Here is a 19,313-nt window from a genome sequence, read left to right on the forward strand (position 1 = left end):
CAAGCTCCTTGTTCAACGTTACTTCGGTTACCATGCGACTACCTCCTCTTCACTAGAGAGGAGGTGGTGAAATATTGGTTAGGGTAAGGGTTAGCCTGGTAGATTGGTAAGGGTTAGGGGAAGTTTTAGCCCGGTTGATTGGTAAGGGTTAGGGTTAGTCCTAGCCAGCAGATGATGGAGCCCACGTTACAGACACCTCTACTCCCAGCTCCTGATATTTATCATTTCATGTGATATGTGACCAATAAAAACATGTATCAAAATCAAATGAATTTCATGGAGGGAACAGAGCTGACAGGTGAGACGGAGCTGACAGGTGAGATGGAGCTGACAGGGGAGAGGCAGAGCTAACAGGTGAGAGACGGAGCTGACAGGTAAGACAGAGCTGACTGACAGGTGTGACGGAGCGGGGGAGAACCCGGGGGGTCAGTGAGTGGGCTCCGATGATGTCACTGGTTTATATGTTTGAGTGACAGTTGTACAGATTGTTCAAAATCACCCAAATTCCCAGTGGTGTTATTTTCCGGATATATCCTCAACATACCCGGGTCGAGGTGTAGGAGGTGATGAACCGTGTGTTGGTGTATTGCTCAAGAGATTAATGGTTAGAGCAGAGATAATTTTACTTCACCAAGACTAACCCTAGCATGACACCATTTTAAATCCAGTTGGTCTTTCTTAAGCACTCTAGAAGTTCTGCTTGGAAGTCCTGCTTTGATACTGAACCTTCAAGGGGATACCCCGCCACTGTCACCACAGAGACACAGCTGAAAAACACTTGTGACAAGTCACCAAAGCCCCAGTCACAAAATGTCCAGTCACAAGGCTACGTTCCACAGTATGGAGGCGCCAGCATGGTTCTCAGCCTCATTATACACTGTGTTTACAGGGTACCTCCAGTCCATGTTTACAGGGGTACCTCCTGTCCATGTTTACATGGGTACCTGTCCATGTTTACAGGGTACCTCCAGCCAGTATGTCCATGTTTACAGGCTATCTCCAGTAGGTCCATGTTTACAGGGTACCTCCAGTAGGTCAGTGTTTACAGGGTACCTCCAGTAGGTCCATGTTTACAGGATACCTCCAGTTCATGTTTACAGGGAACCTCCAGGCCATGTTTACAGGGTACCTCCAGTAGGTCCATGTTTACAGGGTACCTCCAGTCCATGTTTACAGAATACCTCCAGTTCATGTTTACAGGGAACCTCCAGACCATGTTTACAGAGTATCTCCAGTCCATGTTTACAGGCTACCTCCAGTAGGTCCATGTTTACAGGGTACCTCCAGTAGGTCCATGTTTACAGGGTACCTCCAGTCAGTACGTCCATGTTCACAAGCTTTAAGTAGATTTAGCACTAACACTTCCATCATTACTTTATGCATACATCTTGTACTTTATTTTCAGATGCTTGCATTTTCATATTACACATGAACAGTAAAGACGCATGCAGCCTACATCCTGACTATATTGGCCAACACTTCCTCACAGGTTCTTTATTGTGCTGACAACAGTGCTCACCTGTTGTTCTTCTTAGGCTTTCTTCTTTCTTTCTTTATATATTATTCTCAACGAATTTTGGGATCCTATTCCTTCCACAATGTTTCACCTAGAGACTCCATTCCACTTTTAAAATGTTCTGATTAGCTTACCACGCTAACATTCAGATTTTTAAAAATATTTTAAACTTTGTAAGATATTCTACTTTTAAAATATTATTTCAAGTCAACGGAAGTCAACATCCGTGTCGGTCTACTCCTAATAAATTGATTAATTGATGAATAAATAAATGTTTACAAAGATGTGAAGTGATTGGAATAACGGAACATAACGTTCACTTTCGTGAACGTCGTTCACTGTGATGCATAGCACTGGTTTCCAGGCCATAGCAAGGAGGTCAGTTCTACTTTCTAGGTCAGTCTACTTTCGGTGGCAGTATTTATTCCACTGGATGGCAGTATTTAGTCCACTAGGTGGCAGTATTTTGTCCACTAGGTTGCAGTTTTTAGTCCACTAGGTGGCAGTATTTTGTCCACTAGGTGGCAGTATTTAGTCCACTAGGTGGCAGTAGTGGGTCCACATTGAAAAAAAACAAGCAGAAAGCCAAGATGGCGGTGCAGGAGACAGCCTCTCAACTCTCCATGGCGCTCAAGGTCCAGGAATACCCGACACTAAAGGTAAAGAATCCCCGTTAAGAGAGGATCAACTCTAAAACAGAAGATAAGAGCTGATCTGGAGGTCCGGTCTGGATTAGGAAACCAGATCCACGAAGACCAGGTCTACATGACGGGACGCGGACCTCAGACCACATTTTGTTTTTAGGCAGAACAAAATGTTGGACATCAGGATGATATCCATACATATATATATATATATATATATATATATATATATATGTTTATGTATGTATATATATATATATATATATATATATATATATATATAAACATAATGTAATAATATAGGTGATAAAGGAGAAGACTAACAGTAATGCTAGTAGTTCTCAGTAAAGATAATGTCATCATATAGGTTATAAGTTAATGTAATAATAGAGGTGATGGAGAGAATGACGTAGGGTCTGATGCATACTGTTGATGTTCAGAAATATGTCAAGTGTATCTTATCTCTAATGTATCTAATAGTAATACTTATAATACTAGTATTTAACTTTAATGTGTCTAATAGTAATACTAGTACTTCGTAGTACTACTTACTAGTAGTTCTCAGTGGGCCTGTTCAGTTGCTTAGTGTTTCCTGGCTTCCCATTGGCTGTACTGGTGTATAGACCAGTTGTAACTGGTCCGCTGAGTAGCTGACCCTCTGTACTGGGGGCCAGGTTCCGTATGAGACCCTGAACAAGCGGTTCCGAGCCGCTCAGAAGAATATCGACCGGGAGACGAGCCACGTGAGCATGGTGGTGGCGGAGCTGGAGAAGACCCTGAGCAGCTTCCCGGCCGTCCACTCGGTGGTGTCTCTGCTGGACGGCGTGGTGGAGAAGCTGAGTGCCCTCAAGAGGAAGGTTAGTACTCACTACCATGTACTACATGTCTACTACATGTTTACTCACAGTCTGCCACGTGTGTACTCACAGTCTGCTACATGTGTACTCACAGTCTGCTACATGTGTACTCTCAGTATACTCCATGTAAACTCACAGGCTACTACGTGTTTACTCACAGTCTGCTACATGTGTACTCATGGTTTACCCCCCCAGGCAGCGGAGTCGATCCAGGCGGAGGATGAGAGCGCTAAGCTGTGTAAGCGTCGTATTGAACACTTGAAGGAGCACAGCAGTGACCAGCTGGCCTCCGTCAGCCTGTGGAAGAAGAAGAGGATGGACCGCATGATGGTGGAGCATCTGCTGCGCTGCGGCTACTACAACACGGCCGTGAAGCTAGCGCGCCAGAGTGGCATCGAGGTACTACTATACTACTATAGTACTATACACCACTACTACTTTACTACTATAATATTATAAACCCCTACTACTATACTACTATAAACCACTACTACTATAGTACTAAAAACCACTACTACTATACTACTACAGTACTATAAACTCCAACTACTATACTACTATAGTAGTATAGAGCACTACTACTATACTACTATAAACCACTACTACTATAGTACTATACACCACTACTAATAACTACTATAAACCACTACTACTATACTACTGTAAACCACTACTACTATACTATTATAGTACTATAAACCACTACTATAGTACTATAAACTACTTATACTAACTATAGTACTATAAACCCCTACTACTATACTTCTATAAACCACTACTACTATACTACTGTAAACCACTACTACTATACTACTATACACCACTACTAGTATACTACTTTAAAACACAACTGCTATACTATTTTAGTACTATAAAGAACTACTACTATACTACTATAAACCCCTACTACTATTGTACTATAAACCACTACTGCTATACTACTATAGTACTATAAACTACTATGTTCTATAAACCGTTACTACTATACTACGATAAAGCACTACTACTATACTACTATGAATCACTACTATAGTACTATAAACCACTACTAATATAGTAGTATAAACCACTACTACTATACTACTATAAAGCACTGCTATAGTACAATAAACCACTACTACTACCAACATGTCCTAACTACCATGAACAACATTGTCTCATCGTAGGATCTTGTGAACATCGAGATGTTCCTGACAGCTAAAGAGGTGGAGGAGTCTTTGGAGAGACAGGAAACCGCCACCTGTCTTGCTTGGTGCCATGACAATAAGTCCCGCCTCCGCAAAATGAAGGTTAGTATTGTGTCTGTAGTTAGTTCTCACCTGTAGTAGGGCCCGCCTCGTCTGTACTCATCTGTAGTAGGGCCCGCCTCCTCTCTACTCATCTGTAGTAGGGCCCGCCTCCTCTCTACTCACCTGTAGTAGGGCCCGCCTCCTCTCTACGCATCTGTAGTAGGGCCCGCCTCCTCTCTACTCATCTGCAGTAGGGCCCGCCTCCTCTCTACTCACCTGTAGTAGGGCCCGCCTCCTCTCTACTCATCTGCAGTAGGGCCCGCCTCCTCTCTACTCATCTGTAGTAGGGCCCGCCTCCTCTCTACTCATCTGTAGTAGGGCCCGCCTCCTCTCTACTCATCTGTAGTAGGGCCCGCCTCCTCTCTACTCATCTGTAGTAGGGCCCGCCTCCTCTCTACTCATCTGTAGTAGGGCCCGCCTCCTCTCTACTCATCTGCAGTAGGGCCCGCCTCCTCTCTACTCAGCTGTAGTAGGGCCCGCCTCCTCTCTACTCATCTGTAGTAGGGCCCGCCTCCTCTCTACTCGCCTGTAGTAGGGGCCCTCTACTCACCTGTAGGTGAAGGGAGATAGCAACATTTATTCATCGTTTTAGTATTTTAGTTTCATCAATGAGTATTTGCAAAGTAACACAGGACTCATCTATCAATTGGTTGATTACAGGACGTCATGCCCTAACCCTCACCCTGTTCGTTACCGTCTTAGAGCTATCTGGAGTTCAGCCTGAGGATCCAGGAGTTCATTGAGCTCATCAGACAGAACAAACGCATGGATGGAGTCAGGTAGGACCCACTACCTAACCTCAACCCTAACCCACTAACAAACCCCAACCCTAACTTTAACCCATTAACTAACCCACTCACTAATCCTAACCCTAGGACCCACTCACTAACCCCAACCCACCAATGCCGCTTTTCCACCGCCAGTACCTACTCGACTCGACTCGACTCGACTCGACTCGCCACGGCTTATTTGCGTTTCCATTGGCAAAAAAAGTACCTGGTACCTAGTACCGGGTACTTTTTTTTAGTACTACCTCCGTCGAGGTTCCATGCCAGCGGAGTAGGTACTTTTGTGTGATGTAAACAGGCTGCTGGTAACTGATTGGCCAGCGGCTGTAAATGGGAATATTCACTCAAGTTAAGTTGTGTCCGGCGTGGTTGGAGTCCACGAACCCGCTCCCGAGGGGGACACTGATCAGCGTTTCGCCGTGTGTGTCGCTCCTTTCCCGGGGCTAGAGTTAAGCTGCGTGTCGTTATGTGTGTCGGGCGTGGTTGTGTGTGTCCGGCGTGGCTGGAGTCCACGGACCGGCGTTTCGCTGTTTCGTTTCAGTGTCGTTCCTTTCCTAGGGCTCGAGTTTCGCCTCTATCAACGTTACCGTATGACAACAATAGACGCGCAGTCATTGCGCTTTTTATTTTATTTTATTTTATTTCCCATCATAACCTTTCCCGGGAATCAGGAAATAGTCTTGATCAGATTCAGATTTCCCGGGAATCGCGTCTCCCGTGATTAAAACCTAATGACGACCCGCCCATGGTGGAGAGGTTCTTTTCTACGACCCGCCCACATTGAAGAGGTACTTTTTTAGATGGAAACGCAACCAAACCGAGTTGAGTCGAGGCAGGGTCGAGTCGAGTCGAGTTGGTACTGGCGGTGGAAAAGCGGCATAACTTACCCCAACACTAACCCACCAACTGACCCTAACCCTAGGACTCACTAACTAACCCACTACCTAACTATCTAACCCTAGGACTCACTAACTAACCCACTACCTAACTAACTAACCCTTGGACCCACTACCTAACCCTAGGACCCACTCACTAACCCTTACCCACTTGCTATCCCTAACCCAATACCCAACCCATTAACTAACCCACTCCCTTACCCTAACCCATTTACTAACCCTATCCCTATGACCCACTACATAACCCCTAACCCTAGGACCCACTCACTAACCCACTAACTAACCATTACCCTAACCCTAGGACCCACTCACTAACCCACTAACTAACCATTACCCTAACCCTAGGACCCACTAGCTAACCCAAGGACCCACTCACTAACCCACTAACTAACCCTTACCCTAACCCTAGGACCCACTAGCTAACCCAAGGACCCACTAGCTAACCCTAACCCACCACCTAACCCTAACCCACTAACTAACCCTAGGACCCACTAACTAACCCTAAGACCCACTATCTAACCCTAGGACCCACTACCTAACCCTAACCCACTACCTAACCCTAGGACCTAACCCACTCAATAACCCTAGCTCCTAACCCACCACTAACCCAACCCCAACACTAACCCACCAACTAACCCTAACCCTAGGACTCACTAACTAACCCACTACCTAACTATCTAACCCTAGGACTCACTAACTAACCCACTACCTAACTAACTAACCCTTGGACCCACTACCTAACCCTAGGACCCACTCACTAACCCTTACCCACTTGCTATCCCTAACCCAATACCCAACCCATTAACTAACCCACTCCCTTACCCTAACCCATTTACTAACCCTATCCCTATGACCCACTACATAACCCCTAACCCTAGGACCCACTCACTAATGCCGCTTTTCCACCGACCGTATCAGCTCGACTCGACTCAACTCGCCTCGACTCGACTCGGTTCCAGGCGCGTTTCCATCTAAAAAAGTACCTCTTCAATGTGGGCGGGTCGTAGAAAAGAACCTCTCCACCATGGGCGGGTCGTCATTAGGTTTTAATCACGGGAGATGCGATTCCCGGGAAATCTGAATCTGATCAAGACTATTTCCTGATTCCCGGGAAAGGTTATGATGGAAAATAAAATAAAATAAAAAGCGCAATGACTGCGTGTCTATTGTTGTCATACTGTAACGTTGATGGAGGCAAAACTCGAGCCTTGGGAAAGGAACGACACTAAAACGAAACAGCGAAACGCTGATCCTCCGGAGCCGGTCCGTGGACTCCAGCCACGCCAGACACAACTTAACTTGATTGAATGGGAATGATTATTCCCATTTACAGCCGCTGGCCAATCAGTTACCAGCAGCCTGTTTACGTCACACAAAAGTAACTACTCCGCTCGCTTGGAACCTCGACGGAGGTAGTACTAAAAAAAAGTACCCGGTACTAGGTACCGGGTACTTTTTTTGCCAATGGAAACGCAAAAAAGGTGTGGAGAGTCGAGTCGAGCTGGTACTGGCGGTGGAAAAGCGGCATTACCCACTAACTAACCATTACCCTAACCCTAGGACCCACTCACTAACCCACTAACTAACCATTACCCTAACCCTAGGACCCACTAGCTAACCCAAGGACCCACTAGCTAACCCTAACCCACTACCTAAGCCTAACCCACTAACTAACCCTTACCCTAACCCTAGGACCCACTACATAACCCACTACCTAACCCTAAGACCCACTACCTAACCCTAGGACCCACTCACTAACCCATTAACTAACCCTTACCCTAACCCTAGGACCCACTACCTAACCCTAACCCACTACCTAACCCTAACCCACTACCTAACCCTAGGACCCACTACCTAACCCTAGGACCCACTACCTAACCCTAGGACCCACTACCTAACCCTAACCCACTACCTAACCCTAACCCACTACCTAACCCTAGGACCCACTACCTAACCCTAGGACCCACTACCTAACCCTAGGACCCACTACCTAACCCTAACCCACCACCTAACCCTAACCCACTACCTAACACTAGGACCCACTAACTAACCCTAAGACCCACTATCTAACCCTAGGACCCACTACCTAACCCACTACCTAACCCTAACCCACTACCTAACCCTAGGACCTAACCCACTCAATAACCCTAGCTCCTACTACCTAACCCACTAACCCTAAGACCTTCTAACTAACCCTCACCTCTCATCCTGTAATGACTCATAAATAAGTACTCTGTTTGTGTCAATATATTCTTATAGTTCTGTGTGTGTGTGTGTGTGTGTGTGTGTGTGTGTGTGTGTGTGTGTGTGTGTGTGTGTGTGTGTGTGTGTGTGTGTGTGTGTGTGTGTGTGTGTGTGTGTGTGTGTCAGACATGCAAGGAAGCACTTCAGTCAGGCGGAGGGCGGCCAGCTGGACGAGGTTCGCCAGGTGATGGGGATGCTGGCCTTCCCCTCGGACACACACATCAGCCCTTATAAGGTAAGATAACACCCACATCAGCCCTTATAAGGTAAGATAACACTCACACCAGCCCTTATAAGGTAAGAAAACACACACACACACATCAGCCCTTATAAGGTAAGATAACACCCACACCACCCTTATATGGTAAGATAATAACACACCTCTCTCCTTATATGGTAATAATGATAGTATTCATGAACCCAACATCAGAAAGCCACTCACCAGAACATGATTGACACAAATGGGTTTATAGCCTCACCTGCCACTGTTATTTATTAGAGTATGTTCGGTAGTCTTTTCAGTAGAGTCTGATCTTTCTGGCCCATGGCCGAGGCCACGACTTCTTCCTGGGAAAGGAGGCCTTCTAGTCGTACGGCAAACCTGTTACGAACCCCCCCGTGCTACTGTACTGTGCTACTGTAACTGCTAGTAAAGTAACCAAAGCTACAGTTACTGCTATTAAAGTAACTAACTGCTAGTAAATTAACTAAAGCTACTGTAACTGCTAGTAAATTAACTAAAGCTACTGTAACTAAAGCTACTGTAACTGCTAGTAAAGTAACTTATATACTGTAACTGCTAGTAAAGTAACTAAAGCTACAGTTACTGCTAGTAAATTAACTAAAGCTACTGTAACTAAAGCTAAAGTTACTGCTAATAAAATAACTAAAGCTACTGTTACTGCTAGTAAAGTAACAAAATCTACTGTAACTGCTAGTAAACTCACATTTGTGTGCAGGATCTGTTGGACCCAGCGCGCTGGAAGATGCTGATCCAACAGTTCCGATACGACAACTACCGTCTCCACCAGCTGGGAAACAACTCTGTGTTCACCATCACCCTGCAGGCCGGGCTGTCCGCCATCAAGACGCCGTATCCTTCCTAGCCCCTTCACTGCCAGCCAAGTGCAGCCTGCTAGCTAGCCTGGCTAGTTCTGAATGCTAGCCTCAATGAATTGTCTCCTGGTTTGGAGAACTTGGTGTGGTACATTGTACTGGTTGGGAGTACTCTGTTTGGTACATTGTACTGGTTTGGAGTACTTGGTGTGGTACATTGTACTGGTTTGGAGTACTTTGTGTGGTACATTGTACTTGTTTGGAGTACCTGGTATGGTACATCGTACTGGTTTGGAGTACTTTGTGTGGTACATTGTACTGGTATTTGTAATGTTTCATTTGGATGAAATTGACATAATTAAAAATGACTGGAATCAGGAATAGTTTTGGGTTGCAGTGTTTCCATCTCATGTGTTCTTCTGCAATCATCCTCTAATCGTGGTAACTGAAAACTGCAGTTATTATTCAAAGTACTACATGGTTATATAAAGGTTTAATACAATAAATAAATAAAAATCTGCACATGGTACCAGTCAGGGCTAACCAGTCAGCCTCTTATGGGTTAGGGTGGGGTCAGGGTTAGGGTCGGGGGTGGCACTCGCATTGTAAACATTCTACCCGGTGACTCGTTCCATCCCTGATATAACTGTCTGTATGGTCTCTGCTCCATCTGTATGCGTTCCGTACGGAGCTGTCACCCTAGGCTGCTGTTATATGTGTGGTTGTCCCTAACATTCCATCAGTCAGTGCTACAAAGAGGAGGGCTCCTCTAAGAACCCCGACTGCCCCGTCTGCAGTAAGTCTCTGAACAAGCTGGCCCAGCCGCTGCCCATGGCCCACTGCGCCAACTCACGGCTGGTCTGCAAGATCTCCGGGGAGGTGATGAACGAAAACAACCCTCCCATGATGCTGCCCAACGGCTACGTCTACGGATACAACGTGAGTTCACTGTTGTGGAGTAGACCACGTCATCGCACGTCAGCAAATACACCATATCACATAAGACATCACCTCTGGTCCACTAGCTAGTGTAGCTACGTCACCTCCACCCTCTGGTCCACTAGCTAATGTAGCTACGTCACCTCCACCCTCTGGTCCACTAGCTAGTGTAGCTATGTCACCTCCACCCTCTGGTACATTCAGAACAGTGTTGTCCTAGAGCAAAAGGGAAAGTGTGCACAATTGTGCACAACTTATTACTTAACATTACACACAGCTTAACATTCCCTTATTTGAGATTGATATCTCAAAGAGAGGTGCTCTGTGTGTGTTGTTTGATTAATGATAATTGTTCTGTGATTCTGTTCCCTGTAGTCCCTGCTGTCCATCCGCCAGGATGACAAGGTGGTCTGCCCCCGAACCAAAGAAGTCTTCAGCTTTTCTCAGGCTGAGAAGGTCTACATCATGTGATCTACATGGTCTGCTGTGATTGGAAGGTTCCCGTTTGGTTTGCGTGTGGCCGCCATCCTATCACAAGAAGAGAGCTGTTGGTCACGTGGTGACTCCCATCCTACCCAGTGTTTGTGTTGTTTGGAGGGTCACCATTTTAGGGTTAGTGATGTAGAAATGAAAAGTGGAGATCCCCAGAGAGCGGCAGCCATTTTGACTGTGAAGCTGAGTTTTCCCTGGAAGAAATGTAAATATTAGATGAGCATCCAACTTATTGTGTACAGATTGAGGGTAATGAGGACTGTTGGCTTGGCTCTCTAAACAGAGTGATGTCTTCCTGCTCCTCCTCTTTAAGGGAACAGGTTTGTAGTCAATATGATGTACTTATAATAATAATAACCACGCATCCTCAACTTGCCATCTGTTGTTTTTAATGAGTGGTGGTCTTCCTGCGGGCTGAGTGATCTCTTCCTCAACCGCCCAAAGACAGTGGGTTCCTTCGAGGGACCTGGGGTGTCCCTCACTAAATGTCTTCTAGTTCCTTTTTTCAATGAAGAACATGACAATAAAGATGACTTGTGTTTATACACTAGTTCTACTTTTTACTTTGAAAGTGTCTAGTGTCCTATTGGATATTAGATTTATATTAATTGCTGAGTGGATCAATATCTACTTGCATTACATGTAGTCATTTCATAAACTTAACCAAATACTTTTCCAGCAGATAAATGGTTAATGGTAGTTGACAATGTGTTACATAATATAACTCTAGATATGTATATCTATTTATATTATTATTAATATCTATTTATATCTACTCACTCACTCCTATTATGCTCACAAGGATGAACCCAACCCGACTGCTGGCTCTTGTCATGGGTTCTATCCCATGGGTTTGGACCCTAACCCGACCGCTGGCTCTTGTTATGGGTTCCATCTCATGGGTTTGGACCCTAAAGCGGGTCCATAACCCCTGCAGCTTGCGGAAGGTTAACCGGCGGTGAGCACAAAGGCTCGGTTGTGGGTATAGAGCCATATAAACTATAGGATTACCCTAGCTCACCCTATAGAACCTATAAGCTAACCCTATTTAGGTTGTGTATTAGGTATGGTGGCTAGCTCACCCCGTATAAAGAACTAACCATATTTAGATAGGTGAGGTTAACAATATCCCCAGTACTAGTGCTAGTTTATTAGTACAGGTCTGTGTATATAGACCCGTTTAGTTCTCTATAGAGCTGGGCCCCACTAAAAGAAAACTCTCTGGTTAGCTGTAGGCCTACTCTGTTGCCTGCTCCTCAACACCTCAGCCCATAGTTTCTATGGCAGACTCTTTGCAGGCATTCACATGCTAATAACAGCATTGTACCGTTTCACTCTGGGCCGTGGGTGTTGAGTTTTTACTTTACTTTGAATGAGTACTTAAGAGCACTCACCGTAGGCAAAGTTTCCCTGTACCGTTAAGTACGATTGCGCCGATTGCGTTTATTCTTTCTTTCGAGTTTCAATAAAATGTAATTGATTAACACAAATAAAAAATAATTTAAAGGCAAACACTCGCCAGTCCGCATCCGGAAGCTGGCCTTACATTCATGAATCATGATAGTGCTTGTTTTAATTATAATCATGATAGTGTTTATATAAATGATGGCTGAGATAATCGTATTAATATTACAATACCAAAGTATACCCCCCCCCCCCCCCCCCCCCACACACACACACACTGTACTTTAATGCTATATGTACTTTAATATGATACAGCAGGCCTTTGTTGTTCCCACCCTGAACACAGGGGGCCCAGCGGCCTAGGCTAGGGTTAACAATGGAGAGGAGGGACTGGGCGTTAGGTAGGCATAGTTGGAGGGAACGGAACCTCGATACACGGTGGAATATGTGATGAAATGACTGAAATAAAAAATAAAAAGGTGTAGCACGTATGTTTTACTTGAGTACTCCGGCTGTATTTCGGTTATAAATACGCAATACACTGGGCAGGGAACACGTGATCTCACGTCACCAGGTCGCCGCGCCCCTTCGATATAAATAGAGACGGCTCCGCTGTTCGGTAGAGACGCTCGTCTTTTGCTCCCACCGCGTTACTCGTTTCTTCACAGATCTCTAAGATGGCGGCGGACCAGCTGTGCAAATTGTTCGTCGGTGGGTTGAACGTCGACACGGACGACGACGGCCTCCGGAAGCACTTCGAGCAGTTCGGGACGCTGACGGACTGCGTGGTGGTGGTGAACAAGCAGTTGCAGCGGTCCCGCTGCTTCGGCTTCGTCACCTTCTCCACCGGAGAGGAGGCGGACGCCGCCATGGCGGCCCGGCCGCATGTCATCGACGGGACGCAGGCCGAGCTGAAGAGGGCCATGGCCCGGGAGGACTCCAACAACCCCGAGGCCCTCGCCAAGGTCAAGAAGATCTTCGTCGGGGGTTTGAAAGACGACATCGAAGAAGAAACGCTGACCGAGTATTTCTCCCGTTACGGTGAAATCGAGAAGGCCGAGGTCATCTCCGAGAAGGCCAGCGGCAAGAAGCGCGGCTTCGGCTTTGTTCACTTCACCGACCACGACTCGGCCGACAAGTCGGTGGTGGTGAAGTACCACACCATCCTGGGCCACAAGGTGGAGGTGAAGAAGGCCCTCACCAAGCAGGAGATCGACGCGGCCAATAAGAGCGGCGGGCGCCTGCGAGGCCGCGGGGGGATGAGGGGCATGAGGGGGAACGGCTTCGGCCGGGGGGGAGGAGGAGGAGGCGGATACAGCGGCTACTGCGGCGGCGACGGCGGCTACGGAGGCGGGTACAGTGGAGGTTACGGTGGAGGCTACAGTGGCGGCTATGGTGCCGGTTATAACGGGGGTTACGGCGGCGGGTACGGAGAACAGATGTGCGGCTACGGCGGCGGAAACGGCTACAGTGACTTCGGCAGCGGCTACAACCAGCAGCCCTCCGGCTACGGCCCTATGAAGGGCGCTGCTCCCGGCTACGGGGCCCAGCGCAGCGCGGCGCCCTACGCACGGGGCGGCGGGTACCAGAGAGGCGGGTACAACGGAGGTTATTAGACCACGACAGACGGTCCGCACACCCTCCACCGTACCTCCACTCCATTCAGTCATGAGCTCTCTGCATTAAGCCCAGCAGAAACATGGTGAACCCAAATCAAACGAAGACCTCAAAATCCTACAGGTAGGAAGACCACTTCCCTGAAAGCCGGCTATGCCCTACTTCTAGGACTCGATACTTCTAGGACTCGATACTTCGATACTTCTAGGACTCGATACTTCTAGGACTCAATACTTCTCATTACTTCTAGGACGCGGTATACTTATGTCTTGTAGGACTCTGTCTCCTAGGACTCCTAGTCCAGGACTCTAGGACTCTTATCCAGGACTCGGGTTACATAGAGGGCGTGTAGCTGTCGTTATAAAGTTGGATATGATTTTTTTATTTGCACTCATTCTTTTATCCTACTTAGGGTTAGGACTGTTTGTTGGAAAACCCCCATTCCTTTCTTTGTATTTTAAGAGTAGTTTTGTTCCCAGCATTTTGTAGTGTTAATGTGTGGACTCTTTTTAGTCCATTGATCATATTAAACACTCCCTTTCCATTTATTTTCATATGTCATGTATATTGTATACTTTAATGTCTTGAGATCAAACCCAATTATTGTTCGAACATTTTGGTATGCCTATGTATGTTCATTTTAAATAAAAAAGTTGTGCAAACTTAGTTAGTTTATTTTACTTATTTAACCAGGATGCCTTAAGTTGTTTCACAGGTAAATAAGACCTTATGACCGCAGCATTAGTTACCTGTTAGATGGATACCTCAGGTGGGTGACTTGAACTGCCCGCAGCCCATGCATGGAGGCTCTGAAGGGTTTTTTAATTGTTTTATTCCTCTTCTGACTTATTGACTTCTATGTGGATCTGAGGGCTGTGTTGTTTATCTTTGATTATTCCTATATTTAGGTGTTCATACTGTTACCCTGTAGGCTAACCAGCCAAGCTAGCCGTAGCACTTTGTTTATAGGCTGATGAGGAACCCTGTTGATTACCAGTAGGACTGAAATATCTCTTTAGGATACCACTTCCAGCAAACTAGGTATGTAAACATGTTCTCACTGTGTTGCTGCACCTTTTGGATAATGAGATGGCACACGACTGTTGTGTCTAGATGTTTATGGCAGTCGCTCATTCCTAGATTAAATGGTCATTTGCTCTTTTCTACTGTGGGGGGGGGTGGTCCTCAACAGTTCAATGTCCCTTTCTCATTCTCTTCTCTCCGTCCTCAAGGTTGTTATGGTAACGGTATGGACGGGGCTTCGCCAGGTGGATGCAGGCCCGCCACGCTGTGATTGTTCCTCTTCCAGCGCAGGTGATCATACATTGTTGCTGGGAAAAATAACATTTTATAATGAGTGTTTAGGTGTTCTGATGTACAGCTTCCTGACACGGTTATACAATACTGCTACAACTGGTGACTGGTTAATGTATTCATAATTTACTTGTGTTAAATGACAATTTAGACTAAGCTTTGCTTATTTTGGTATACACGTTATTTTGGTTAATCTAGCCAAAATACTTGCTTTTCCCACTGTCCGAAGGGAAATTGGAATGCGTCAAAGTTAAACCGCTGTACATCCAGCTCCTGCTGTCTTGAAGTGCTTACAATAGTTTCGTTCCTTTACAGGAAGGAGAGGATGCCACGTTCTTTTACAGGAACACTAAACCCTGAATGTCAAATATTTTTATACCCAGGAATATGTAAAGTTTTAACAGAATGAAATAAATATATATTTTAATATCTTGTTGGTAGTTCTTGTTATGCAACATCCTAATATGATCAAGCCTGAGGGAGATGCTGCAGTAATAGGGCTATGATATTGATATAGAAGCAATATGTTAACTTGTGTAAAGGCTTGCAGACCAGTTATATTCTCGAGTGAGGTCAACAGCCGCCCCAGAGGTCTGATGTAACGTTGGCTGCAGCAGACTACTCGTATGTTAACGTTTTGGGCGCTGGTGGTAAGAAGGCCGACCGCCTCTCAAACATCAGCTGTAATTGTTGAGCCACACTTGAGTACTCCTGTGTACGGTGCTGCTTGGAGTTAATGTGCTTGGTTATTGTACATGAGCAGTCAACTTTTGGACGTGCTGACGTAGGTAACATTCCTAGGGTAGGTGGTTGCAAATGATAAACAATGCCAAAATGAAGTTATGACTTGAGATGAGCATACATCCTACAAGAAGAGGTGTACCAACTAAGACTGATCTGGTGTGCAGCTAAACAAATTAATTGTAGTCTAACCAGGTCAACTGGTGTTGCCAATGTTATGAAGTACACTGGCTACATGAGTTAAAGCTCTCTGCACACTTAAGAGAAGTACACTGGCTCAATATTACTAGAAATAAGGATCAACATCAGTACTATGGTGTTAGACAAAGTGTTAAACACCATTAAGCTATAGAAGTACTGATTAGTAAAGCTATAGAAGTACACTGACTAGTTCAGCTGTAGAAATACACGGATTAGGTCAGCAGTAGATGTATGCTGACTAAAGCTATAGATGTACATTAGCCCTTAAACTAGAAGTATATGATTAGTCCTTAAGCTAAATAAGTATACTAGTTAATCTAAAGTCCTTAAGCTATAGAAGTATGCTGTGATAAGTAGTGTAGCTCTAAAGAGGTTCTCTGATTAGAAATAAAGTAATAGTAATAAGGTACACTAGGCTCAAAAGAAGAGCTCTAGAGGTACACTTTAGAAATAAAGTTGAGTAGAAGCACACTAGGCTCAAAAGAAAAGCTCTAGAGGTACACTGTTTAAAAATGGTGAATGGTGGAGTGAAATAGAAGTACACTACGATTAGAAATAAAGTTAAATGTAAGTAAACTGGGATCAGAAGTAAAACACTGTTTAGAAATGAAGTAAAGTAGACGCACACTGGGATTAGAAGTTGTAGGGCTATAGCGAAGCTCTAGAAGTAGGCCACACGCCGGCTGCAGATGTGTGGACGAATGTAAACTGAAAAAACGGATGAATGTGTTATGTCTTATATTCCTTGATAGGGACCCAGTCAATAATAAGTGAATCGACTACATATTGATCGTAGTCATTGTTTATCAAATACATTATAATGTTGTATATTTGTAACATAATGATTTGTTCTATCTCGGGGCCATTTTGTCTCGAGACGTTCGTGTGGGCGGAGGTGATATATCCGTGGGCGGAGGCAAGTTTGATTGAACCAATCAGTGGCCGCTACGTCGCAACCACCCAGAGCAGCGATTGGCTGGAGACCGCGGGTCTCGGTTGAAGAAGAAGGAGCTCGCTCTGCAGCGCGTCACTCTGTCTGTTTCAACATGGCGACTCAACAACTGTGTAAGCTGTTCGTCGGCGGGCTGAACGTGGAGACCACCGAGGAGGGCCTCCGCCTTCATTTCGAACAATACGGCGCCATCACCGACTGCGTGGTGGTGATCAACCACCAGCTGCAGCGGTCCCGCTGCTTCGGCTTCGTTACCTACTCCACCGGCGAGGAGGCGGACGCAGCAATGGCCGCCCGGCCGCATGTGCTGGACGGGAACAGCGTGGAGGTGAAGAGGGCCGTGGCCCGGGAGGACGCCGGCCGGCCCGAGGCGCTGGCTAAGGTCAAGAAGGTGTTCCTCGGCGGGCTGAAGGACGAGACCGAGGAGAGCCATCTGCTGGAGTACTTCGGCCAGTTCGGCGTGGTGGAGAAGGCCGAGATCATCTCCGACAAGCTGACCGGGAAGAAGCGCGGCTTCGGCTTTGTCTACTTCGACGACAACGACTCCGCGGACAAGGCCGTGCTGCTCAAGTACCACACCATCAACGGGCACAAGGTGGAGGTGAAGAAGGCGCTCACTAAGCAGGAGGTTCTGGCGGCAGGCGGCCGCGGCGGGCGGGGAGGCCGCGGGGGTCGAGGCGTGTACAACGGCTACGGCGGCGGGAGAGGGGGCGGCGGCGGCGGAGGCTACGGCGGCGGCGGCGGATACGGCGGCGGCTACAACGACGGTGGTTACGGCGGCGGCTACGGAAACGGAGGGTACGGCGGTGGGGGGTACGGGGCGGGCGGTTACGGGCAGATGGCGGGGGCCGGCGGCGGCTACGGTAACGGCTACAATGACTTTGGCGGAGACTACGGACAGCAGTCCTCGGCGTACGGCGCCATGAAGGGGGGGAACTATGCCAACCGGAACGCGGCCCCGTACCCCCGCGGTGGTGGCGGCGGGGCGGGCGGCGGCGCGTACGGAAGAGGCAACTTCAGCGGTTATTAGATATGACGTAGATATGACGTCATGTCCGTGGGAAAATGTTGATCACAATAAACTGAATTTACACACAAGGCGCTCTGGGTCTCTGAGGAGCGACACGCAGAATGACTCCAATCCCCCCCTCCAACCCTCATCTGTGGAAGACATTGTGGACTTTGCATACCAAGAATTGCTAAAAAATGATGTAATTTATAATGTGGGCTTTAGTTTGACAGTTATCGGATAGGTTTAGATGGAGATGTACCAGATGACTGGTGGCATCGCGAACTCAGGGCCTTTAGTCTGCGTTAGGATCTTAAACTTCTCCACTGGGTCTCCAACATTTGTCCCGTTTTGTTGAATGCGTTTTTGTTTGTAAATTGAGCTGTCGTCATTTTTTTCCCGTTCCACCTAAGCTTTTACTTTTTGTATACTTTGCATTTAGCAAAGATGTTAATTTTGGTTCAATTCAATTGTTTTATTATAATTGCCTTTTATTAAAGTTTTTAATGTTTCGAAAATTACACGTGTTTCTTGTTCATTATATACCCCCCAAATGGCTTTTAAATGTAGTCTCCATGGCCAATTTACTCCGGTTTACCCTCCAGTCAGACCGAAACAAGAACGCGTATTAGTAGCGTGGTGTGGGAGCCTCTAGCCCCCACATGGTCTGGTCCCACAGGCCTAGTGCCCCACATGGTCTGGGACATTTCACTGGCCTGGTGCCCCACATGGTCTGGGCCGTCTCGCAGGCCTGGTTCTCCACATGGTCTGGGCCGTCTCGCAGGCCTGGTTCTCCACATGGTCTGGTCTGTCTCACAGGCCTGGGGCCCCGCAGGACAACAAAGGGCCTCGTTATCCGCAGTTCCGTCCCTCACCACCAGGGGGCATTAGTATAACTAGTATGGCATTAGTCTAATTCGGCCATTTTCTTTGGTAGTCCAGTCATTTTATGAAACGGTCAAACAAATTGCAAACTTGCAAACTCGACTGATTTTGTATCAAAAATTGATTCCTTACATCAAGACAAACATGCAATACAAGTTTTTTGAAATTGTTAACCTGGGCAAACGGTGCATAATTTAATCACGTTAATTTCCATAAATACCACAACAGATCTAAACATTGGGTATAGCCAGGTTAAAATGTCTTGAACCAGCCTTTATTAATTATTGCAGAGATGGGGTGTGGGACTGTTTTTGGGGGATGAGTCTGAGGGAAGAACAGGAGACAAGGGTAAGGAGAATGCAGTTAGTTGAGTTAGTTGAAATAAGTGAAATAAGTTAGTTAGTTGAAATAAGTGGCTGGCTCAAACAACCTTTCTTACCTGACAGTTTAGTGACATTTGAGTGGACCT

General features: G+C 46.4%; 2 protein-coding genes and 1 pseudogene across 4 annotated transcripts; all 3 read left to right on the top strand.

Annotated features, from left to right (window-relative positions):
* The first annotated feature begins 2,101 nt into the window (after positions 1-2,101).
* maea (macrophage erythroblast attacher, E3 ubiquitin ligase) lies at positions 2,102-11,264 on the top strand. The gene is made up of 9 exons (XM_084469210.1): positions 2,102-2,175; positions 2,835-3,017; positions 3,213-3,416; positions 4,184-4,306; positions 5,009-5,085; positions 8,361-8,469; positions 9,194-9,327; positions 10,034-10,229; positions 10,605-11,264. The coding sequence occupies exons 1-9, from the start codon at positions 2,107-2,109 to the stop codon at positions 10,698-10,700; spliced, it is 1,191 nt and encodes a 396-aa protein (XP_084325336.1). The 5' UTR covers positions 2,102-2,106; the 3' UTR covers positions 10,701-11,264.
* Positions 11,265-12,753: 1,489 nt separating this feature from the next.
* On the top strand, positions 12,754-16,776 carry LOC311345394 (heterogeneous nuclear ribonucleoprotein A0 pseudogene; annotated as a pseudogene). 2 transcript variants are annotated; one of them, XR_014684143.1, is made up of 3 exons: positions 12,754-13,865; positions 14,975-15,056; positions 15,372-15,595. The product of XR_014684143.1 is annotated as a heterogeneous nuclear ribonucleoprotein A0 pseudogene (transcript). The 2 variants fall into 2 exon arrangements; XR_014684142.1 differs by having other exon boundaries at positions 12,754-15,056; positions 15,372-16,776.
* A 144-nt stretch (positions 16,777-16,920) lies between these two features.
* Positions 16,921-18,480, top strand: LOC311345395 (heterogeneous nuclear ribonucleoprotein A0-like). Its single transcript, XM_084469790.1, has one exon. The coding sequence runs from the start codon at positions 17,045-17,047 to the stop codon at positions 17,978-17,980; it is 936 nt and encodes a 311-aa protein (XP_084325916.1). The 5' UTR covers positions 16,921-17,044; the 3' UTR covers positions 17,981-18,480.
* Positions 18,481-19,313: the final 833 nt, after the last annotated feature.

Source organism: Micromesistius poutassou, assembly GCF_964030765.1.
Source record: "Micromesistius poutassou genome assembly, chromosome: 6".
Taxonomy (NCBI): Eukaryota; Metazoa; Chordata; class Actinopteri; order Gadiformes; family Gadidae; genus Micromesistius; species Micromesistius poutassou.